This window comes from Macaca nemestrina, chromosome 20 (genome assembly GCF_043159975.1).
Source record: "Macaca nemestrina isolate mMacNem1 chromosome 20, mMacNem.hap1, whole genome shotgun sequence".
NCBI classification, from domain to species: Eukaryota; Metazoa; Chordata; class Mammalia; order Primates; family Cercopithecidae; genus Macaca; species Macaca nemestrina.
The window spans coordinates 45,178,923-45,203,288 of NC_092144.1; the positions used below are offsets into that span (position 1 = coordinate 45,178,923).

General features: G+C 52.1%; 1 protein-coding gene across 1 annotated transcript in view; it reads right to left on the reverse strand.

Annotated features, from left to right (window-relative positions):
- LOC105495497 (NPHS1 adhesion molecule, nephrin) overlaps nt 1-20,766 on the reverse strand; it is a 41,514-nt gene extending 20,748 nt beyond the window's left edge. Inside the window, exons 1-25 of the mRNA XM_071086390.1 lie at nt 20,045-20,766; nt 19,722-19,937; nt 19,527-19,649; nt 19,228-19,356; nt 18,632-18,713; nt 17,809-17,912; nt 17,495-17,622; nt 17,235-17,406; nt 16,893-17,050; nt 16,509-16,653; nt 16,302-16,426; nt 14,897-15,083; nt 14,540-14,669; nt 14,244-14,416; nt 12,803-12,943; nt 12,587-12,727; nt 11,949-12,070; nt 10,530-10,701; nt 10,275-10,431; nt 9,854-10,005; nt 8,015-8,126; nt 7,742-7,923; nt 4,276-4,332; nt 233-352; nt 94-118 (exon numbers count right to left, since the gene is read on the reverse strand). Of these exons, the coding sequence (XP_070942491.1) occupies nt 94-118; nt 233-352; nt 4,276-4,332; nt 7,742-7,923; nt 8,015-8,126; nt 9,854-10,005; nt 10,275-10,431; nt 10,530-10,701; nt 11,949-12,070; nt 12,587-12,727; nt 12,803-12,943; nt 14,244-14,416; nt 14,540-14,669; nt 14,897-15,083; nt 16,302-16,426; nt 16,509-16,653; nt 16,893-17,050; nt 17,235-17,406; nt 17,495-17,622; nt 17,809-17,912; nt 18,632-18,713; nt 19,228-19,356; nt 19,527-19,649; nt 19,722-19,937; nt 20,045-20,225 (3,434 nt within the window). The 5' untranslated portion in view covers nt 20,226-20,766. The remainder of the gene's footprint in view (nt 1-93; nt 119-232; nt 353-4,275; nt 4,333-7,741; nt 7,924-8,014; nt 8,127-9,853; nt 10,006-10,274; nt 10,432-10,529; nt 10,702-11,948; nt 12,071-12,586; nt 12,728-12,802; nt 12,944-14,243; nt 14,417-14,539; nt 14,670-14,896; nt 15,084-16,301; nt 16,427-16,508; nt 16,654-16,892; nt 17,051-17,234; nt 17,407-17,494; nt 17,623-17,808; nt 17,913-18,631; nt 18,714-19,227; nt 19,357-19,526; nt 19,650-19,721; nt 19,938-20,044) is intronic.
- Nucleotides 20,767-24,366: the final 3,600 nt, after the last annotated feature.

Sequence of the window (24,366 nt, forward strand, 5' to 3'; positions counted from 1 at the left end):
GTGTGGAGGGCAGTTGAGTGCTGCCCCCCACCACCCATCTCCCCCAAACCTCCTCCCTCAGAGCCTTCTTTACAGAAAAATATCCCCACTTACTCTGCCTCTGTCTTCCCTGAGACGCCTGAAGGAAACAGGAATAAAGGGCTCAGTGACCCCATACAAGCCCCTCCCCCGGTCCCAGGAAGTTCCCCATCACCCTCAGGTCTCCACCCCCGCAGGGAAGGTCCCTCCTCACCCTCAGCAAGACGCCTGAGTCTCCGCTGCCAGAGGACCCCCCCGACACAGGAGGCATTGGAGAGGAGCAGAAGCCCCCCAAGACCGAGCAGCACAGGCAGCAGGGGCAGCCCCGAGGGTCCTAGGGGTGGAAGATACCCCTCAGTGAATCCCAGACAACAGACTGTAGGCCAGGAGTGGGTCTCCCCGAGAAAGCCTACTCCTGAACCAAGTCCCTCCCCCAGGGTCAGAGAAACAGATGGGGAGGGGTCTCTGTGCCCAACCCTTCTGCCATCCAAGGGCAGGTGGCTTCTTAAGTCAAGCCATTAACAAAATGTCCTCCCTTTGCTTGAACTCTGCAAACTCAGAACTGAACTCCGGACTCAGGAGGGAACTTTAGCTCCTTAGCTGGGCACTGAAGACTTTATGTGGTCCAGCCTCTTCCAACGCCTCCAGCCATGTCCACCGAACTTAGACCCTGGTACTGGACTGTCCAGCCACACAAACCAAACCAACCACTAGCTGTTTCCGGAATCACTGAAGCAAATTCGCACCTTAGAGCTTTGGAATAGCTAAGTGTTTGTCCTCAAATGTCCTTTCCTCTCAAGCAAACTTCTGTTTGCCTTTCGAATTCCATCTCAAGGTCAGGCGCTGCGGCACATGTGTGTAATCCCAGCATGTTGGGAGGTCAAGGTGGGAGGATCGCTTGAGCCTAGGAGCTCAAGACCAGCCTAGGCAACATAGCAAGGCCACTTCTTTACAAAAAATTTAAAAGTTTAGCAGCATGGTGGTGCATGTCTATAGTCCCAGCTACTCGGGAGACTGAGGCAGGAGGATTGCTTGAGCCCGGGAAGTCAAGGGTCCAGTGAGCTATGATAGCACCACTGCACTTCAGCCTGGGCGGCAGAGCAAGAGCCTGTCTCTGGAAAAAAAAAAAAAAAATCCCATCTCAAGGACTTCTTTATTTTATTTTATTTTTTAATTAAGATAGAGTTAGCTGGGCACGGTGGCTCACATCTATAATCCCAGCACTCTGGAAGGCCGAGGCAGGTGGATTACAAGGTCAGGAGTTCAAAACCAGCCTGGCCAACATGGTGAAACCCCGTCTCTACTAAAATACAAAAAATTAGCCGGGTGTGGTGGCAGGCATCTGTAGTCCCAGCTACTCAGGAGGCTGAGGCAGGGAAATCACTTGAACCAGGGAGGCGGAGGTTGCAGTGAGCCGAGATCACACCACTGCACTCCAGCCTGGGTGACAGAGTGAGACTCTGTCTCAAAAAAAAAAAAAAAAAAAAAAAAAGTTTCACTCTGTCACCCAGACTGGAGTGCAGTGGCACAATCTCAGCTCACTGCAACCTCCACCTCCCAGGTTCGAGTGATTCTTCTCCCTCAGCCTCCCAAGTAGCTGGGACTACAGGCACATGCCACCACACCCAACTAATGTTTCGTTTTTTATTTTTAGTAGAGACGTGGTTTCGCCATGTTGGACAGACTGGTCTTGAACTCCTGGCCTCAAGTGATCTGCCCACCTCAGCCTCCCAAAGTGCTGGAATTATAGGCATGAGCCACCGTGCCTGGCCTCAAATGACTTCTTTCCACTAACTTCCATCCCAGTCAATATCAGGCTGACTTGGCTGCTGTATCGCTGAGGACAAGTCTGAATTCCTCTAAGTAGGCATCTGTTAGGTGGCCATCTCCCCTATCTTCTACTAACAGCACTTTTTTCCCCTGGAGAGAACAGCCACTCCCCACTCTTAGTCTTGGGCTCAGGGAGGACTCCATAGTGGGCACATGGCCTGGCCTGAACAGTAAGAGTCTCCATTCCTCTCTCCACAGTGATTGTTTAGACACAGGCATTTGACCCAACGTGTGTTTTTAACAAAACATTTAGGACAATTCTACTAGCTATCAAGAAGACAGAGGTTGGGGAGGGCTTCTCTGCCCCTCTGATTGAAGAAACTCAGAAAGAAGCCACCACAGATGAAGGCAAAGTTGAGAGAGGGTGAGAAACAGATCGCTGGTGAGATTTTTGAGCACCTGAAAGTGGCCACACTTGGAAGGTTTTATTTCATGTACCAAGCCTTTTTTTTTCCCTTGAGACAGGGTCTCACTCTGTTGCCCAGGCTGGAGTGCAGTGACGTGATCTCGGCTCATTGAAGCCTCAACCTCCTGGGCTCAAGAAATCCTCCCGCATCAGCCTCCTGAGTAGCTGGGACTACAGGTGTGCACCACCACGCCTGGCTAATTTTTTTGTTTTTGTTTTATAGAGATGGGGTTTCACCATGTTGCCCAGGTTTGTCTCCAATGCCTGGGTTCAAGTGATCTACCTGCCTCAGCCTCCTGAAGTGTCAGGATTATAGGCATGAGCCACTGTGCCCAGCCAAGCCATTCTTTTATGTGTTGACAAAACAGCTGTATTTCTGTCACTTGCAACCTTTTTCTCAGGCTCTGAAGGGGATTGTTTGCCAAACGGTTGCAATCCTCTCCTGGTAGTCACATCCTTGAGTGCAGGGCCTTTCCACACTGACTCTGTGTTGAGCCATGTGACTTGCTTTGTCCAATGAGACAATAGCAGCTGTGACAGAATCAGTTAGTAAATTGGAATGTACTCTCTTGCTGCTTTTGACCCCTGTGACCACCTTCATGTGAAAAAGTCAAGAAGAGACACATGCCCAGTTATCTCCATTGTTCCAACCAAGAGGCCAGATGACCATCAGACGTGTGGGAAGGGGGCAACCCTAGACCACCCAGTCCAGTGGAGCTGCCCCTGACTGCAGAGATTACTTAAGCCAGCCCAGACCAGCACCGTTCTGCCAGACTCTTAGAATCATGAGAAAGAATGTTGCTATAAGCACCCATGTTTGGGGTGGTTTGTTATACAGCAAATGCTAACTGATGCAGGCTTCTTACAGGACATGGAGTGAGCCAATTTTTTCAGAATTAAACTAAATTTGGAAGAGAGAAAAATTTATCACTCCAGGCAAGAGAAAGATCAAAGAAAAAGAAGTGGCCAGATGCAGTGGCTCACCTCTGTAATCCCAGCACTTTGGGAGGCTGAGGTGGGCGAATCACGAGGTCAGGAGTTAGAGACCATCTGGCTAACACGGTGAAACCCCATTTATACTAAAAACACAAAAAATTAGCTGGCTGTGGTGGCACACGCCTGTAGTCCCAGCTACTCAGGAGGCTGAAGCAAGAGAAGAAACTGGGAGGTGGAGGTTGCAGTGAGCCGAGATCGCACCACTGCACTCCAGCCTGGGTGACAGAGCAAGACTCGGTCTCAAAAAAAAAAAAAAAGCTGGGTGCCGTGGCCCATGCATGTAATCCTATAATCCCAGCACTTTGGGAAGCTGAGACAGGCAGATCACTTGAGATCAGGAGTTTGAGACCAGCCTAGTCAACATGGCAAAACCCCGTCCCTACTAAAAAAGTACAACAATTAACCAGGTGTGATGGCAGGTGCCTGTAATCCCAGCAACTCGGGAGGCTGTGGCAAAAGAATCGCTTGAATCTGGGAGGTGGAGGTTTCAGTGAGCCAAGATTTTGCCACTGCACTACAGCCTGGGCAACAGAACGAGACTATGTCTCAAAAAAAAAAAAAGAAAGAAAGAAAGAAAAAAGAGGAAGCTCTAAGGCGTCTGCAAGTCTGCAGGGAGAGAACTAAGTCTTTTTTTTTTTTTTTTTTTTTTTTTTTGAGATAGGGTCTCCCTCCATTCCCAAGACTGGAGTGCAGTGGCTCAGTCGTAGCTCACTGCATCCTCCAATTCCTGGGCTTACATAATCCTCCCACCTCAGCCTTCTGAGTAGTCGGGACTACAGGCACATGCCACCACAGCCAGCTATTTTTTATTTTTGCAAAGATGGAGTCTCACCATGTTGCCCAGGCTGGTCTCAACTCCTGGGCTCAAGTGACCACATGCCTTGACCTCCCAAAGGCTTGAGCCACTGAGCTCGGCCAGAACTAAGTTGTTAAGCAGCTGTGACTACAAGCAGAGCAGGTAGGGTCAAAGACAAGGAGGTCCCATCCTTTGGGGAGACGGGAGGGATCGGGGACAGAGGACTTGCCTGCAGGCGGCTCTGTGGGCAGCTGGTCTTCAGGTTCTCCGGAAGGCTGGTCCAGACCTGGGGAGTGGATATCAAGATTTCAACTTAACACTAAGTCGGTGAGCTGAGATTGTACCACTGTACTCCAACCTGGTTGACAGAGCAAGACTCCATCCGCCTGCCTCAGCCTCCCAAAGTGCTGGGATTACAGGCCTGAGCCACTGCGCCCAGATAATTTTTATTTTCCCTAGACAGAGTCTTGCTCTGTCACCCAGGCTAGAGTGCAGTGGCGCAATCTCAGCTCACTGCAACCTCCATTGCGCAGGTTCAAGCAATTCTCCTGCCTCAGCCTCCCAAGTAGCTGGGACTACAGGCGCCCGCCACCACACCCGGCTAACTTTTTTAGTAGAAATGGGGTTTCACCATGTTGGCCAGGCTGGTCTCGAACTCCTGACCTTGTGATTCACCCACCTCGGCCTTCCAGAGTGCTGGGATTACAGGCATGAGCCGCCGTGCCTGGCCAATTTTTTTATTTTTTATTTTATTTTATTTTTTAAAGAGACAGAGTCTCACTCTGTGGCCCAGACTGGAGTGCAATGGCATGATTATAGCTCACTGCAGCCTCGACCTCCTGGGCTCAAGCTATCATCCTGCCTCAGACTCCTGACTAGCTGGGACTATAGGCATGTACCACCATGCCTGGCCCAAAAATTAATTGTTGATGAGCACTTTCGGTGTGCAAGATCCTTTTCACCTGAATTATCAATTTGTTGAGTTAACCAAAAAAGACTTTGGGCTCTCGATCCCTTAATAGAAGTATAAGTTCTAAAGCAAAGGAGGCAAGTGTCATACTTTATGTTTTAGTGCTCAAAGGGAAGACAGGAATGGGGTGGGGGAAAGAGCAGGGAAGATTGTAGAAATGAGAAAGTGTCCTTCCTTACATCGAGAAAAAGCCTGCTCTGTCAGGAAGAGGAAAACAGAAAGAAGAAGCTTGCAGCTGGGAGTGGTGGCTCACGCCTGTAATCCCAGCACTTTGGGAGACTGAGGCAGGTGGATCACCTGAGGTAAGGAGTTTGAGACCAGCCTGGCCAACATGGTGAAACCCCGTCTCTACCAAAAATACAAAAATTAGCCAGGTGTGGTGGCATGCACCTGTAATCCCAGCTACTTGGAAGGCTAAGGCAGGAGAATCGCTTGAACCTGGGAGGCAGAGGTTGCGGTGAATGGAGATCATGCCACTGTACTCCAGCCTGAGTGACAGAGCAAGATTCCATCTCACAAAAAAAAAAAAAAAAAAAAAAGGGAAAAAAAACAAAAGAAAGAAAGAAAAAAGAAAGAAAAAGAAACTGAGCCACAAAGATCTGTGCTATATATTATATATTTTTAGAAACTGAGACACTTGCCTACGGTCACACAACTAGGAGGTAGTAGAGAGGGGATTTGAACCCAAGCTTCTCTGAACCAGGCTCTGTGAGGATTAACCATTACAATACTGTACCTATCAGAATTGTAACATATTCATCATATTCAAGGAATTTGTCCTTCTCATCCGACTTGCTGAATTTATTGGAATAAAATCATTCATAATATTCCCTAATTATCCTCTTAATGTCTGTGGAGTCTGTGGTAACATCCCTTCTTCCATTCCTGTTATTGGTAACTTGTATCATCTCTCTTTTTTTGTCTTAATCAGCTTTATAAATGTTACTAATTTTTTTCAAATAACCAGCTTCTGGTTTCATTGATTGTCTCAATTGTTTTTCTGTTTTCTAATTCATTCATTTCTGCTCTTACCATTATTATTTTCTTCTTTTTACTTTGGGTTTAATTTGTTCTTTTATTAGTTTCTTTCTTTCTTTCTTTTTTCTTTTTTCTGAGATGGAGTTTTGCTCTTGTTGCCCAGGCTGGAGTGCAATGGCATGATCTCCGCTCACTGCAACCTCCGCCTCCCAGGTTCAAGCGATTCTTTTGCCTCAGCCTCCCAAGTAACTGGAATTACAGGTACGTGCCACCACGCCCGGCTAATTTTGTATTTTCAGTAGAGACAGAGTTTTTCCTTGTTGGTCAGGCTGGTCTCGAACTCCCAACCTTAAGTGATCCACCCGCCTTGGCCTCCCAAAGTGCTGGGATTACAGGCGTGAGCCACGCTTTCTTAAGATGAAAACTTAGAATATGCATTCGAGGTTATTCTCAAGAAAAAAACAAAACAAAAACTAGGCCAGGCGTGGTGGCTCACACCTGTAATCCCAACACGTTGAGAGGCCAAGGCGGGTGGATTAATTGAGGTCAGGAGTTCGAGACCGGCCTGGCCAACATGGTGAAACCCTGTCTCTACTAAAAATACAAAAAATTAGCCAGGCATGGTGGCACATGCCTGTAATACCAGCTACTTAGGAGGCTAAGGCAGGAGAATTGCTTGAGCCAGGGAGGTGGAGGTTGTAGTGAGCCAAGATCGTGCCACTGCACTCCTGCCTGGGTGACAGAGCGAGACGCCATCTCAAAAATAAAAAATAAGACCGGGCATGGTGGCTCAGGCCTATAATTCCAGCACTTTGGGAGGCCGAGGCGGGTGGATCATGAGGTCAGGAGCTCGAGACCAGCCTGACCAACATGGTGAAACCCCGTCTCTATTAAAAATACAAAATTAGCTAGGCATGGTGGCACATGCCTGTAATCCCAGTTACTCGGAAGGCTGAGGCAAGAGAATTGCTTGAACCCGGGAGATGAAGGTTGCAGTGAGCCAAGATCGTACCATTGCACTCCAGCCTGGACAACAAGAGTGAAACTCTGTTTCAAAAAAATAAAATAAATAAATAAATAAAATAAAATAAGCACTTAATGCTATAAATTTCCCTCTAAGTACTGCTTTAACTGCAACCTCAAATTTTTATATGTTTTCATTTTCATTTAATTCAAATTATTTATTTTATTTTATTTTATTTTTTGAGACGGAGTCTTGCTCTGTCGCCAGGCTGGAGTGCAGCGACCGGATCTCAGCTCACAGCAAGCTCCGCCTCCCGGGTTCACGCAATTCTCCTGCCTCAGCCTCCAGAGTAGCTGGGACTACAGGCGCCCGCCACCGTGCCCGGCTAGTTTTTTGTATTTTTTAGTAGAGATGGAGTTTCACTGTGTTAGCCAGGATGGTCTCGATCTCCTGACCTCGTGATCCGCCCGTCTCAGCCTCCCAAAGTGCTGGGATTACAGGCTTGAGCCACCACGCTCGGCCTAATTCAAACTATTTTCTAATTTCCCTTGGTCATTAATCACATTCAGACAGTATGGGTTGTGGTTAACGGCTGGTCTCAAGTTCATCTGCCGGAGTTTCAGTCTCGTCTTTATCTTTTACTAGCTGTGTGACTTTGGACAATTTGCTTAACAGCTCTAGGCCTCAGTAACTCATCATAAAAAGGGAATAGTATTGACTTCACTGTACTACCCTACACATCCTCTGAGGCACACTCCAACCTGCCCAAGCCTTCCTTCCCACCTGGGGTAGTGATGGGAAGCTGGGTCCCCTTGTCAGCCAGTCCACTGTCTCCCAAGGCATTGCTGGCCAGCAGCCAGACCTTGTATCGTGTAGAAGGCTGCAGACCAGTCAGTGTGAAGGTGGTGGCCTGGGGTGGTAGGACATCCACATAGTGGAACCCTGGAGTCCCCAGGGCCTCATACCTGCAGGACAGGGGGGATAGTAAGTTCAGGGAAGTGCCCCAGCCCATTGGCTGCCCCAGCCCACTTCCTTCCTGCCTCAACAAGGACCCACCTGATGTAGAACCTCTGTGGCAGGCCCCCATCAAAGCCAGGCTTCCACTCCAACTCCACAGAGTGTGGGGTCAGACTCACAACCTTTAATCCTGATGGAGGGTCAGGGCGGCCTATGGGGAGAAAGATGGGAAAGCAGACAGAGGACACAAAAGAATCCCAGAAGATTCTGTCCAAGTTTTCCCTAGGAATGATTTTAAATATACAATCGCTTCTCATTGTTCACGGTATAGTCATGTTCTATAAGGTCACTGTGAACACTCCTCTGGCAAACACCAAACTGTTCCTAAAATCCCAGTACTTTGTGAGACCAAGGCTGGAGGATTGCTTGAGCCCAGAAGTTTGAGACCAGCCTGGGCAACATAGCAAGACCCTGTCTCAAATTAAACATTACAATTAAAAATAATTTTAAGAAGTGAGTGAAAACAAAACCAAAAGAAACAGCAAAAAAATTCAAGACCAAATGGTTGCTTCTGTGGAAAATAAAGATTAGGTTTCTTTCTTTTTTCTTTCTGTCTTTTTTTTTAGATAGAGTTTTACTCTTATTGCCCAGGCTGGAGTGTAGTGGTGCAATCTTGGCTCACTGCAAACTCTGCCTCCTGGGTTCAAGCAATTCTCCTGCCTCAGTCTCCCAAGTAGCTGGATTACAGGTGCCCGCCACCATGCCCAGCTAATTTTTTGTATTTTTAGTAAAGACGAGGTTTCACCATGTTGGCCAGGCTTGTCTTGAACTCCTGACCTCAGGTGATCCATCCGCCTTGGCCTCCCAAAGTGCTGGTATTACAGGCATGAGCCACCACGCCTGGCTTGGTTAGGTTTCTTTTCTTCTTCTTTGAGATGGAGTCTTGCTCTGTCACCCAGGCTGGAGTGCAGTGGCCCAATCTCAGCTCACTGTAACCTCCACTTCCTAGGTTCAACAATTCTCCTACCTCAGCCTCCCGAGTAACTGGGATTACAAGTGCACGCCACCACGCCCAGCTTTTTTTTTTTTTTTTTTTTAGTAGAGACGGGGTTTCACCATACTGGTCAGGCTGGTCTGAAACTCCTGACCTTGTGATCTGCCCACCTCAGACTCCCAAAGTGCTGGGATTACAGGCGTGAGCCACCACACCTGGCTAATCCTAGTATTTTCATACCACTGTTAGGAAGAGAAAGAATGCTGTTTCCTCTAGGAATTCTAACAGACCACTGTGAGGGCCCTTAGAATAAAGCCAACACAAAGGCATGCAGACATAACAATGGAGAGGGCTGGGTGTGATGGCTCACACCTGTAATCCCACCACTTTGGGAGGCTGAGGCAGGCACATCACCTGAAGTCAGGAGACCAGCCTGGCCAACATGGTGAAACCCCGTCTTTACTAGAAATACAAAAATTAGCTGGGTGTGGTGGCGGGCGCCTGTAATCTCAGCTACTTGGTAGGCTGAGGTGAGAGAATCGCTTGAATCCAGGAGGCGGAGGTTGCAGTGAGCCAAGATTGCGCCACTGCACTCCAGCCTGGGTGACAAGAGTAAAGGTCTGTTTCAACAACAACAAAGAATGGAGAGTTGCTGATGACAGCTGAACCTAGCTCCAGAAATTCCTGAAAATCCATTTTTCAGTTATTTGAGCTAATAAGTACCCTATCTCCATCTTTTTGTCTTTTCTTTTTCTTTTGCCTTTGTTGTGGGTCTCCCTGAAGATCCAGTCTCCACTAGGATTTTCAGGGCAGGCAAAAACTCCAGCCTCACACATACACATATTCTCAGGTTTCAGAAACGTGGGCAGCCCGGGGCCAATCAGGGATGTGAGAATGGATCCAAGGAGCACCCCCTCCCCAACACCCTCACAGCCCCTCCATACTGATGCTGACGAGTTGAATGTTGGTTTGGTCCGAGCCTAGGGGGTTGGTGGCTGTGCATGTGAAGAGGGCGTAATCCTGGGCTGCAGACACGTTGGCAATGGTCAGGAGGCTGCTGTGGACACCACCCTGGTGGTATGTGTGCTCTGTGTACCTAGAGAGAAGGTAGGGCACCACTCACCCTTTCATTCACCCAACCACTTATGCTTGGAATCATCTATACAGACATCCATTCATTTAACCATCTGCCTCTCTATCCATTCATCCATTAATCTTTTCATCCACTCATCCATTCACTCACTCATTCCTCCAGGCATTCATCTTCCTTCTCTGCGCCCTTCTCTGCAGGGACTCGGGGAGGGGAAATGGGGCTGGAGGTCCAGACCTGGGGCTGGAGTGCTGCCTGGCTGAGCCTGGGCTCACCTGGGATCTTGGAGATCCAGAGGGACCCCATTTTTGGTCCAAGTGAAAACGATGTTGGGGACACCTCGGGCACGGCAGTGGAGGGTGGCAGAACTGGTGCTGTCTCCAGCTGCAGCCACCTTAGTTAGGGGAGTGGGGTGTTCCACCTGGGGGGCAACTGGGAGGGGATGGGAGGTCAACATGAGCTATGTGGGAGACATGAGGGCTGTGGGTTCAGTGGCAGGTTTTAAAGTCAGGTGTTTGGGTGATACCCACATCTGACAACAAGACGGACCAGCCCTCGTGCTGGAGGCGCCACCCCGTTGTCCACGATGCACTGGTAAGCACCAGCCTGGGCCAGTTTGGCCTGGTGAATCCGCAGGCGCCCCGTGGGTCCCTTGGATATCTTCTCCATGTCATCCAGGCTCTGGTCCTCCTCATCTTCTCCCTGGAGGCCCAAGTCAAGAATTGGCCTCCCAGTCTAGCCCCAGATCCATCACTGCCCAAACTGTCCCTTTTGTAGCCTCATTCTCCTAGACACAATCACTCTCCACAGAGGTATTGAAGAAAAAAAAATAATTCTTCCGCCGGGTGCGATGGCTCAAGCCTGTAATCCCAGCACTTTGGGAGGCCGAGACGGGTGGATCACGAGGTCAGGAGATCGAGACCATCCTGACTAACACGGTGAAACCCCGTCTCTACTAAAAAAAAAAAAACAAACAAAAAAAACTAGCCGGGCGAGGTGGCGGGCGCCTGTAGTCCCAGCTACTCGAGAGGCTGAGGCAGGAGAATGGCGTGAACCCGGGAGGCGGAGCTTGCAGTGAGCTGAGGTCCGGCCACTGCACTCCAGCCTGGGCGACAGAGCGAGACTCCGTCTCAAAAAATAATAATAATAATAATTCTTCTGTCATCCATCTATTCATTTACCCAATCCATCTTTTCATCCACCAATCCAGGCAACCACCTACCCATCCATTCACCCAACCACTTATGCTTGGAACCATCTATCCATCCATCCATTCATTTATCCATCTGCTTATCTATCCATTCATCCATTTATCTTTCCATCCACTCATCGGTTTACTCACTCATTTCTCCACTCATTTGTCTTCTTTCTCTGCACCCATGTATCCACCTTTGTAGCTCTCCACCCATTCACACAACTATTCACTCATGCTTGCACATCCATAAATACATGCATCTGTTCAGACATTTACCCAGCTACCTATTTATTCATCTCTCCATTGATCTTTCCACCCATCTATCCATCAATTCATCCATCATCCTTCCATAGATATCTTTCCTCTGCTGGTGTATCCATCCATCCATCTACCCTCTATCTATCCACTGATTTTTCTCCTTCAATCATCTTCTCACCCATCCACTCACCCATTTATCCATCCTTTCACTTGTCCATCTGTTCCTCCATCCACTCACTCATTCATCCACCTGTTCATCCACTTACCTACCTATCCACCCATCTATCCATCTACCCACCCACTCGCCTGACTGTCTACCATTCATCCATCCATTCATTTTGCCACCAACAGTTATTCGTTCTGGGAGCATGCCCTGACGAGTATATAGTTATACAGGATCATACAGATGTACGTGGTCCCCACTCCCAAGGAACTCACAGTCAAGAAACCACAACCCTTTGACCCCACCTCCATTCACCAAAGGCTGGGTCCTCACCAGTCTCTCCCAGCTGAACATGCCTGGGAGGATGGGATTGGCATCAACAGTGCAGACTATATCCACAGAACCCCCGACATTCACCTCAGTGGGGTCCTGGAGGGCACGGATGGTGGGAGCATCTGGTGGAAGGCAGAGACTTGGGGAAGGCACTTGGGACCAGACAGGTCTCCGTGGGAGAGGGCCCCAGGTGGGAGGGATGTCTTAGGGGTTCCAGGAAAGTTAGAGATATGAACACAATCTGTCCTTAATACGAAACAGTTGGAGGAGAGTTCTCAAGGTTGGTGAGTTGTCTCCACCCTCCACTATGCCTCTGTGATAATTAGAGTGGGTTGGGTGGGCTTCCAGAATTGTGCGGGGGAGGGGGGCCTTCTACAACGGGCTCCCATTCCTGACGGGAGCAGCTTCCGTGTCTAGGTGGGTCCCCTCTCTGGGCAGAGATTTCACACTGGGTCTCTCTAGTGGAAGGGGTTCCGCAGTGGGCGTGGTTACACCGTGGCGGGGACTTCCAGAGCCAGAGCGGGAGGGTTCCAGGATGGGTGGCTATCCCCGAGTGGGCGGAGCTCCCACAATAAGGAGACTCCACACTGGGCAAAGTTCCTTGGATGGGTGTGGTTTCCATGGTGGGCGGGACTCACAGTGCACGTCCAACCGCAGCAGCGCTTCCGCGGTGCCCTCAGAGTTCTGGCAGTGCAGCTGATAGAGGCCGTCGTCCGCGCGGGTCACATTCCACAGATGCAGAGCCCCACTGGACAGGATGCGATGCCGGGGGCCGCCCGCTGGGGAAGGCCAGAATAAAGGACCTGGCAGGCCCTCCCATTTCCGGGACCCTTCTCCATGCCCACTTCCCTCACCTGGGCTGAGGCGATAGCCGCGGAAGGTCCAGTTGAAGGCCTCGGGGGCGGGGTTAGCGGACACGGACACGGGCAGCAACGCCTCGCCCTGCTCCACCGCGGTCACCACCAGCACCTGCTCCCCCAGGAACTCTGGACGGTCTTCAGAGGAGGCGCCGCAGGGAGTCAAGATTGTTGTCAAGGTCAGGGTCAAGGACAAATTGGAGATCAGGCACAGGTTCAAGGGTTAAAGTTGGGGGATCACGACAGGGTTTAAGGTTGTGGACAAGGTAACAAGTTCAGAACTGAATTCAGGGGTAAAGTTCGGGATAGAAATTAGAATACAGTTTAGGCAAAGAGTAGAAGCCAGCATCAGGTTGAAGGATGGAAAGAGGGGTCATGATAGGGATCAGGGTTAGGAGAGAGGACAAAGGCAATATGGGAGTGGACAGGATAGGAGTTGGCCCAGGACCACTGGTCAGGATGAAGGTAGGGAGTTTCAAGTTTCAGGATGGGGTTAATGATAGAGTGATAGTGTCAAAGCAAAGACCCAGGCCAGTCTCAGTGGCTCACCCCTATATTCTGAGAACTTTGGGAGACCAAGGCAGGACGATCACTTGAGTCAAGGTGTTCAAGATCAGCCTGAGCAATATAGAGAGATACCATCTCTATTTAAAACTAAAAGTACAAAAAAGCAGCCTAGTGTAGTGGGATGCGCCTGTAATCCCAGCACTTTGGGAGGCCAAGGCAGGAGGATTGCTTGAGCCCAGGGGTTCGAGACCAGCCTGGGCAACATAGTGAGGCCCTGTCGCTACAAAAAAATTAAAATAAACTAGCCAAAAGTGGAAGTGCACACCTGTAGTTTCAGCTACTCAGGAGGCTGAGGTAGGATCACTTGAGCTCAGAAGTTGGAGGCTGCAGTGAGCTATGATTGCACCACTACATTGCAGCCCAAGCGACAGAGGGAGATTCCATCAAAAAAAGAAAGAGAGAGAGAGAGAAAGAGAGAGGAAGGAAGGAAGGAAGGAAGGAAGGAAGGAAGGAAGGAAGGAAGGAAGGGAGGGAGGGAGGGAGGGAGGGAGGGAGGGAGCCGGGCACGGTGGCTCAGGCCTGTAATCCCAGCACTTTGGGAGGCCAAGGCGGGCGGATCACCAGGTTAGGAGATGGAGACCATCTTGGCTAACACGGTGAAACCCCGTCTCTACCAAAACTACAAAAATAAAATTAGCCGGGCATGGTGGCAGGCGACTGTAGTCCCAGCTACTCGGGAGGCTGAGGCAGGAGAATGGCGTGAACCATGGGAGGCGGAGCTTGCAGTGAGCCGAGATCTCACCACTGCACTCCAGCCTGGGTGACAGAGCCAGACTCCGTCAAAAAAAAAAAAGGGGGTGGGGAGGGAGACGCAAGGAGTAGGTTAGGGTCAGGAAGGCATCAAGAGGACCTTTCAGGCCAGGGCACATACACAGCACGTTGAGGCGATAGAAGGAGCTCACGGTTTCGCGGAGCTCGGCGCTGTGGGCGCGGCAGGTGACGCGTTGGCCATGATCGCGGGATGACACTTGCAGAAGGACGCTCCTGGCCACGGCGGAGCCTCTGAACGGGGCTCTCCGGGGCGGGGCGGCCAAGCCCTCCAGCCTGTGGACCCGGGGTGAGGCCAGGGCTGCGAGCAGAGCCAGAGGCTGGAGAGGGGCTAGGCGGGGGCAGGACACGAGTGGAGTGGGCGAGGCCAGAGATGGGCGGGGTCCCTCGCACTCCCACCTCTCGCCTTCCTTGTCCCAGGACAAGTTGACCGGCGGGTTGCTGCTAACGCTGATGCATGTCAAGTTTAAGGCGTCCCCCGGGCGCAGTGTGGATGCGTTGGCCAGGATCGTCACGTTAGTTGGGGGAACTGGGAGAGGGGGTTGGAGGAGCGAGACTCAGAGGTTAGGGGCGGCCTGGTCTGCATCCATCCCGCCTGCACTCCAGGCTCCGTCCTGTCTCGGGTCCCCCACCCCGCCACCGCCCGCACCCCTCGAGTCCAGGGTTCGCTGGGTCCCTGCCCCACCTGGCTCTGTCCCCCACCCCGTCCTGCCCCCGCGGAGTCCGCCCCCGGGCCTCAGCCGTGCGCGCCCTCACACTGCACCGCCAGCTGCGTGGACGCGCTGAGCTGACCAGCCTTGCACGTGAACTTGGCCTGGTTGTCCGACGGCCCTGTGACCAGCACCAGCTCTCGGGAGAAGGTGCTCCCAGATTTCTCCACGTTGCCGAGCTGCATGCGCCGCGGCTCCTGCGGCAGCCGCGACTCAGTCACGGTGCGCGAGTCCTATGGGCGGGGAGTGACTGGGGGCTGCAGGCAGCCCTGCCGCTTCCACCAACCCCCAACTCCCACACCCTGCCCACTGGGTTGGTGCCGCCAGCCCAGACAAAGCCTTTTGGTGATAAGGAAAAACACCCCCATCAGCGCCACCCCCCTAGGGCAAAGCAGTGGGGAGTGGAACTGAGTGACCCCCGCCCTGGAGTCTCTCCCGCCTCCCCGGGTCCCTGTGCACGGCAGTTTTGGGGATCTGAATCTGCCTTCTGTACCACACCCAACCCCCGCTCCGCCTCTGCAGCCACCTGCAGGCCCTCAGCGCACTCCTCAAAATCTATTTCTGCTCTGTTTACCCAACACCACGTGCAGGAAACTCCCTTGAAATTCCCAGGCCTTTCCCAAAATGCCTCAGTTCCTTTTCTTAAAATTCCCACTGTCCCCAAAGATTTCCTTTGAAATTTTCCTTAATTCCAGTGTCTTTCCATAGATTACTTTCTTTTTTTTTTTAATTGTTGCTGCTGCACAAATTAAACTTTCCATAGATTCTGAATCTTTCCCGATATTATATCTTATAATCCCAGTCTTTTAACAGATTCCTTTATATTGCCCAGATTCTCAGCACTTCCCCAGAATTTTATCCTATTAAAATGAAATTCCATGGTCATTTCTATAATTCCTAGTCTTCCCCCCAAATTTTTCAACTAGCTCCCGAACTTCCCAGGATTTTCCTAGAATTAGGCTTCTCTTTCATTTTAATGAAATTTCATTTTCTTACCTCCGAATCCCAAGAATTCCATTTTAATACTAATGAATTTTTGATAGTCTGTGGAATTACTAGCTTTTCTCCAAATTTTCTTTTTCTTTTTCTTTTTTTCTGGGATTCAAGTCTTTCCCTAAAATTCCTGACATTTCACCTGAATTCTGAGATTTTTCACTAGAATTTTCCATAATTTTAACAAAATTACCTTTTCTCTAGAATACCTAATCTTGATTCAGAATTCCAATTTTTATCCTGGAATTCTCACTGTTTCCCCAGAATTTTCCTAGGATTCCATTTAATTCTCATGGCATTTGTGTCTTTCCTGATTCCCTGCCAAACCTCAGAATCTCTAGTACTTTTCAAGAAATTTAATCTTTTTCCAAGATTGCCCAAGATTCTGAAGGAGAGAAGGGGGCCTGGTCCTTCCCCCACATTCCTGGCCACCCCCATAGCCCTGGCGCGGCACCAACCTTGTACCATGTGAGGGAGGGCTCTGGGTTGCCCCCGATGGCCAAACACACCAGCCTCACCCGGGTCCCAGCCCGGAGCTTCTGCCCCTCTGGGGCACCCTCAATCCACAGTTTCTGGGCGGGATCTGAGAGGAGAGGCAGGGATCCACAGTTTCTGGGCTGGGTCCTGAGGCTTGGGGGCATTGTTGGGCAAGGGCAGACACTCACATTTTATGTTCAGGGTGAGCGACTTCTTGAAGGTCTCCTTGGTGAAGGCTTCACTGAAGGCCTCACATGTGAGGGTCAGACCGTTGTCCTCCCTCCGCGCCAGGAATGTCAGGTTGGACATGGAGATGTAACCACCATGCAGTCCCTGGCAGGGAGTGAGCTTCAGATGTAGGGACTGCAGCACCCCCATCCATCGTGCTAGAGGCCTGAGTCCATCCCAGTCCCCAGCAGGGACACATGAACCATCTCTACCTCCCCCTCTGTTGGACCCATGGTCCTCAAGGAGAAAGCCCCCAGGCTGCTGGACCCATCCCCTTCCCAATCCACGAGTCATGCCTTCAGCACCCCCCATGCTCAAACCCAGGAGCCTGGCCCCAGCCTCACATCCATGATCGTCTCCTCCATGGGCAGCAGCTGCCGCCAGCCCAGCCACCATCGTAGCAGGACCCGTGGGCGACTGGACTTGCTGACACAGGAGAGTGTCACGTTCTTGTTCTCAACCTGGGATGCAGATCCCAGGATAGTAATGGCACTAGGGGGAACTGCAGGGACAGTGAGGGAAGACACTAAGCTGGGCTGAATTTCTCACAGACCAGCCCAGACAGAACAACAGGACTGGAGACAGATGCTGAGATCTTTGGCATCCAGTAGGCATAATTTGGGGACACACATAGATGGTTCTCTGAGGCACAGACCGACAGGTGGGCAGCTGGCACCAGGACTCACAGGTGACCTGCAGCATGATGCTGCGCTCCTGGGTCCCTGCAGACACGCTGTTATGGGCCTCGCAGCTGAGCCGCGCTCCATGGTCTTCTGGCCTCACGGTCATCACCAGCACACTGCGGGCCACGGCCTGGGTGTGCTCTGTGCCCCACGCTGTGGACACCGGCTGGCCATTCTGGAGACAGGGACAGGCCTGGGCCAGCTCAGGACCAGCTCCCGGCCCCCGCTCTCCCCACAGTTCCCATGCCCGCGTCTGCCCTCACCTTCAGCCACTGCAGTGTGGCTAAGGGATTCCCCCCTTGGGCCACGCATGGCAGCTCCAAGCTCTGTCCTGCCCGCACGTGCCCCTCATCCAAGCCTGGCCACTCGATGACAGGGGGTCCTGGAGGGACTGGGGGATATCAGTCACTCAATGGGCCTGGAGTAGCCCATCCACTCTTTCCAGGCCCCACAACCTGCTTTTGAACCCCCATGTTTCTCTGAGTGCCTGAATTTCCATAATCCCTGTGATTCCCCTATACCCCCCAATGCCTGCTCCCCATCCTCAGCGCCCTAGTTGGCCCAGTTCTCCACTTACACAGAACATTCACGGTGAATGAGGCCTTGATGGGGGCCTCCAGTGCTGGGCTCGATGCCTCACAGACCAGCAACTGCCCATTATCCGAGCTCTGCGGTGTCACCCTGGCATGAGAATTCACGGTTCTGGAGTCAGAGTCATCATCCAAAATTTGGGGAGTCAGGGAGAAGAGGTGGGGATGCCACCTCTGGTCCCCACACCTGGTCTAAGTCCCCATGCCAATCTCCTCTGGGATCCGGGGTTCCATGGAAGAGGTTCTGGGAGTGAGCAGTGAGAACTGGAGCCTAGAGAGACCCACATCTGATCAAAACTTCAGTGCCTGGGACTCTGGAACTGAGGTTCCCATGAAGTTTTTTTGTTTATTTGTTTGTCTTTTGAGACATAATTTGGCTCTGTCGCCCAGGCTGGAGTGCAGTGGTGCGATCTCAGCTCACTGCAACTTCCACTTCTTGGGTTCAAACGATTCTCCTGCCTCAGCCCCCCGAAGAGCTGGGAGTATAAGCATGTGCCACCACGCCAGGCTAATTTTTGTATTTTTAGTGAAAACAGGGTTTCACCATGTTGACCCAGTTGATCTTGAACTCCTGACCTCAGGTGATCCACCCACCTTAGCCTCCCAAAGTGTTGGGATTATAGGCATGAGCCACCGCCCCTGTTCCCCGCGAAGAAGCTTTGAGAGTCAGCTTTGAGAGTTCCCCATGAAGAAGCATTGGGTCGCAGATGTTCATACCTAGCCCAGGCTCCATGCTTGCATCCCTGGGGTCTGTGGTTCCCATGGGGAAAATTAGGGGTCATGGTTGGGGGGTTTTTTCAGTTTCCACACCTGGCTGTGGCCTCCACAGTGAAGAGCTTCTGCTGGGAGCCCTCGTTCATGTTTGCAGAGATGTCGGATATTGTCCGTCCACCTTGGGGCAACAAGAGGGCTAGAGGGGTTCTGGGCTCCCTGCAAGATAGATTCTGGGGAGCATGGCCTGGAAGTCCTCAGGGTGGATGTGATGCCCCCTCCCTTCTGGTTCTAGAGGAAAAGGGCCTGGGGCACAGCTGCATCCCCTCCCGACTTTCTGGACTGCCTGAAGGCTGCAATCTTCAGTGCTGGGTCCTGGGCCTCCCCACTCCTCTCAACTCCTTGTTGGGTTGTACCATGCACCCCATCCCTCAGCTTCTCATGTCTGCACCAGCGCTACTGTCCATATCTCTATCTGGTCCTCAGCCTTGTGCTGGATGCCACCTCCTCAATGTGCCCTCCCATCCACCGGGTTCCACACTGGCCTCGGCATCTCCCCACACCTTCTCCTGGGTCCCCGTCCCAGGGGTGACATCTTTTCTGGGGCCCTTAGGAGGGCACTGGTCAGGAACACACACTCTTCCCACTCCAGAGGCTTCATGCTGCCCCCTGCCCCCAAGTTCACCCTCACTCACTCAGGAGAATGGTGATGTCAGGTGCTGGCTTCGCGTCCCCAGACAAACAGCTGACCACGTACTCTTGCCCAGCTACCCAGGTGACCATGGTGCCTGCCTCCGGGGTCAGGTAGAGCAGCTTGGGAGGAACTGGTGAGAAGGGTCTGGGGTAAGCTTCCAGCACTGAGAAGGATTTGAAGATTGGAGCTCGGTACCGAGGGTCTGGGAGAGGAGAGGCTGGGGGCTTGGACTCCTGGGTCCTGGGGTAAGGAAGGGCTTGAAGCCCAGACTCGTGGGTCCTGGGGGTCTGTCACCCATACCCAGGACGGAGAGGATCACTCTGGGAGACACAAGCTCTGGCCCCATCTCGGAGCGGCCGACCTGGCACTCATACTCCGCGTCATCGCTGAGGTCACAGGCCTCGATGTGCAGGTGGAATTCACCTGCAGGGGGAGCCGGAGGTCAGGGTTGCAGCTTCGGCTGGTGGCTGAGGGTCTCAGGCTCTGATCCCTTACCTCTAGCAGGGTCCCCTTCCAGGCGGTACCTTGGGAAGCCTGGGATCCTGGGGTCGGGGCCCAGGAGCAGCCCATCTTTGGCCCATTGCACCGCACTGCCAGGGGTGCTGACCCCACACCGTAGCTCCACCGAGGCCCCCTCCACCACGGTCAGGTTTTCAGGCAGGGCCCAGAAGCCCCGGGGGACGGAGGCAGGAATCGCCAACTGCGCCAGGCCTGGGGACACAGCAGGGTGCAAGGAAAGGGCAGAGGGTTTGTCTAGGGAAGGTAAGTGGGAAATGGGGGCCACTTGGCGATGGGTACAAGGCTGGGATCCCACTCACCTTCAGTCAGCAGCCCCAGGAGCAGGAGAGGAGCCTTGAGCATCGTCCCCAGGGCCATCACAGGTACCCCCACTGTTACCCCCGCAGTGCCCGCAGCCAGCCACCTGCGTCTGTCTGGCTCTCTCTGGGTCCCTCTCTCTGTGTCTCTGCCATCTGCTTTTCTTTTTATCTCTCTTTCCATTACTCTCCTGCCTTTCTGTTTTCCTCTCCTCCTGTCAGTGTCTCTCTATCTCTGTCTTGCTCTCAGTCTCAATCTCTGAGTCTCTTTCTCTGTCCCTTTAAAATAATTTTTTTTCTTTTTTTTTTTTTTAGAGATAAGGTCTCACTATGTTGGCCAGGTTGATCTCAGACTCTTTCCCTCAAGCCATCCTCCCGCCTTGGCCTCCCCAAGTGTTGAGATTACAGGCATGAGCCACTGCCCCCAGCCTGTCTCTTTATCTTTCCATCTTTCTCTCCTTGTCTAAGGCATTCTCTCTCCTTTTGTCTTCGTCTCGTCCTCTCTTTCTCTCTCTCTCTCTCTCAATCTCTATCTTCTCTCCTGCCACCCCTCACCCCTGCTCCTTGTCTCACTACTCACGGCCTCTCAAGAAGGACCTGCAGCCCAGAGTCCAGCAGGCCAGGAGCCCAGGACAGCAATGAGGCTGATGCAGGCACTGGCAGAGTCGGCCCTGCTCTCCGACCCAACTTGAGCTCATCCTCACAGTGCAACCTCCCCCAGGTGCCCTCCAGAGCCCCCAGCTCCGGCCTCTGCCCAGCAGGCTCCTCCCAGCCAGCTGGGCCGGAGCATAAAATCCCCTGTCAGCACATGCCAGGCGTGTTCCTCGGTGCCTCCCCAGCCTCCATGACCCCAGGGCCTGGCTTAGGCTGGGAAGACGGGAGAAGTCAGACCTAGGTGGTCTCCCAGCTCAGCAGGGGAGCAGCCAGCTGGGCCCCCAGCTCTTCCCTGCCCTGATACATGACCTTGGGAAGTCTCTTTCTTTCTTTTTTTTTTCTCGAGGTAGTCTTGCTCTGTTGCTCAGGCTGGAGTGCGGTGGCATGATCTCGGCTCACTGCAGCCTCCACCTCCCATGGCTTGAACCTCCCAAATTCAAGCAATTCTTCTGCCTCTGTCTCCCAAGTAGATGGTACTACAGTCGTACACCACCAGGCCTGGCTAATTTTTGTATTTTTACTGGAGACGGAGTTTCATCATATTGGCCAGGATGGTCTTGAACTCCTGACCTCAGGCGATCCATTTGCCTCAGCCTCCCAAAATGCTGGGATTACAGGCATGAGCCACCGCACCTGGCCTCCCTTCCTTTCTTGAGTAGACATTAGCAAGTAAATGATGTCAGGGATCTCTGCTGGGGAGTATGCAAGAGTGAGTGTGAGAGACTGGGAGAGTGTAGGAGAGAGGGAAGATATCCGTGTGTGTACGTGGGTGTGAGTGGGGAAGGTTAGAGTGAACTGTGATCTGTAATAAGCACATGGAGAGCGTGTGTGTGTGTGACAGTGTCTTACGTGGGAGTGCACAGGGTGTGGGCAGGAGTAAAAGACAGAGTCCAATTCTGCCGGCCCTCAGTATGGGTGCAGTGTGAGCCCAGAGTAGGCACCCTTTGGCAAGGACTGCATGAGCTTTCTTCTGTCTCTTTTTCTTGCCGTCTCCCCCATCTCTTCTTTCCTTCTCCATGTCTCTCCCTCTCCCTCCCTCTATCCATCTTGATTTATCTTTCTTTCTTTTGAGATGGAATCTTGCTCTGTTGCCCAGGCTGGGAGGGCAGTAGCATGATCTTGGTTCATTGCAGCCTCAACTTCCTGGGCTCAAGTGATCCTCCTGCCTCAGCCTCCTGAGTAGCTGGGACTACAGGTACGCACCACCACTCCAGCTAATTTTTAAAAATTTGTTTGTAGAGACAGGGTCTTGCTCTATTGCCCAGGCTGGACTGCAGTGGTGTGGTCATGGCTCACTGCAGCCTCAAACCACCTGGACTCAAGTGTTCTTTCTGCCTCAGCCTCCTGAGTAGCTGGGACTACAGGCCCACATCACCATTCTGGCTTTTTTTTTTTTTTTTTTTTTTTTGAGACGGAGTCTCGCTCTGTCGCCCAGGCTGGAGTGCAGTGGCGCGATCTCGGCTCACTGCAAGCTCCGCCTCCCGGGTTCACGCCATTCTCCTGCCTCAGCCTCCCGAGTAGCTGGGACTACAGGCGCCCACAACCGCGCCCAGCTAATTTTTTGTATTTTTAGTAGAGACGGGGTTTCACCGTGGTCTCGATCTCCTGACCTTGTGATCCGCCCGCCTCGGCCTCCCAAAGTGCTGGGATTACAGGCGTGAGCCACCGCGCCCGGCCTTTTTTTTTTTTTTTTTTGAGAGGGAGTCTTGCTCTGTCACCCAGGCTGGAATGCAATGGTACGATCTCAGCTCACTGCAACCTCTGCCTCCCACGTCCAAGGGATTCTCCTGCCTCAGCCTCCTGAGTAGCTGGGAATACAGGCATCAGCCACCACACCAGGCTAATTTTTGTATTTTTAGTAGAGATGGGGTTTCACCATGCTGGCCAGGCTGGCCTCGAACTCCTGACCTCAGGTAACCCACCTGCCTTGACCTCCCAAAGTGCTGGGATTATAGGTGTGAGCCACTGCGCCTGGTCACTTGGCTAATTTTTTAAAAATGTTTTTACAGAGACAGTGTCTTGCTATGTTGCCCAGGCTTGTCTGGAACTCCTGGGTTCAAGCAATCCTCCCATCTCAGCCTCCCAAAGTACTAGGATTACAGGCATGAGCCACCGCACCCAGCCCTTGATTTGTCTTTCTTTTTTTCTTTTTGTTCTCTTTTCTTTTCTTTTCTTTCCTTTCTTTTTTTTTTTTTTTTTTTTTGAGATGGAGTTTCATTCTTGTTGCCCAGACTGGAGTGCAGTAGTGTGATCTCGGCTTACTGCAACCTCTGCCTCCCGGGTTCAAGCCTCCCGGGATCTTGGCTTACTGCAACCTGCTGCCTCAGCCTCCCTAGTAGCTGGGATTACGGGCATGCGCCACCACGCCTGGCTAATTTTTTGTATTTTTAGTAAAGACGTGGTTTCTCCATGTTGATCAGGCTGGTCTTGAACTCCTGACCTCAGGTGATCCGCCCACCTCAGCCTCCCAAAGTGTTGGGATTACAGGTGTGAGCCATCGTGCCCAGCTGATTTATCTTTTTATGTTTCTCCATCTGTTTCTCCATCTCTCTCTCTGTATTAAGTGGTTAAATCTCAGTCAATCTTTATTTCACTGTCTCTCTGTCTCTACATGTCTCTGTTCTGTTTCTCTGTCTCTGTTCTCACCTCTGTCTCTCCCCTCACCCCACACTCTGTCTTACACACACAGGAGCTCCATAAATATTTGTTCTTAGCCGCACTCTGACCACGCCTCTTTCTCTTATGTGTCTCTCCATCTCTGAGTGGCTCCCCTCATCACATCCCTGGATTTTATAACCATATGCTGGTGGGCCTGCCCTCCCCGCATGCACATACACTAGCCTGGGATAAGCTTCTTCTGCCTGCTTATCTCCTGCGGGAATTGGAAATGCTAGTTTTCTCCCCACCTCCCCAAGACCTCCCCCCAACCTGCCTCTCGTTCCCCAGAAGGAGATGAGGCATCTGGCCCCAGCCCTCAGCTTCATCCTCCATGCTGGCCTTCCCTCTTCCCTCACATGCTTGACTCCTTGCCCTCCTCCCACCTCCCCTCTCCCAACTGCCCCCTATACCCCCTGGGAAATGGGCTGGATGCCGAGCTTGGTGGGGGGTGGCTCTGTCCTGGGGGCCCTTGCCAGATGGTGTCCCTAGAGGCCAGAGCATGGAGCTGTCCCTTGCTGGGGCCTTTAATTAGCACAAACCTTCCACCCTCCACCTTGTCTGTTTTCTTTCTCCGAGTGCTCTTGGGACCTTGGGCTCTCCGTCTTTCCATGTACGTCACCCCAGAGAGCCAGGAAGGGGAAGCGGCATCAAGTGCCTGGAAAAACAGTCCCACTACTTGAGTTCCTCCCCAAGACTCAGGAGTTCCGGCCTCATGCCATCGTATATCAAAATCCAGGCACTAGATATGCCACATAGAAGCCAGGAGTGTAGGCCCCCAGATCCCTCCCCTCTCAGACCCTGGGGTCTCAGTCCCTTCTCTCCAAGGACTCAGGAATTTGGGCCTCTGATCCTCCTGGCCACCCTACCTGTCCCTGCATCCCTCCCACCCCCCGCACCGGCCGCATACACACACACACACACACACACACACACACACAGGACTTAGGACAGATGTTCACCGTCTGATTTCCAAATCCTCCTGGGCCCATGTGGGGGTGGGGAGAGATTGGCAG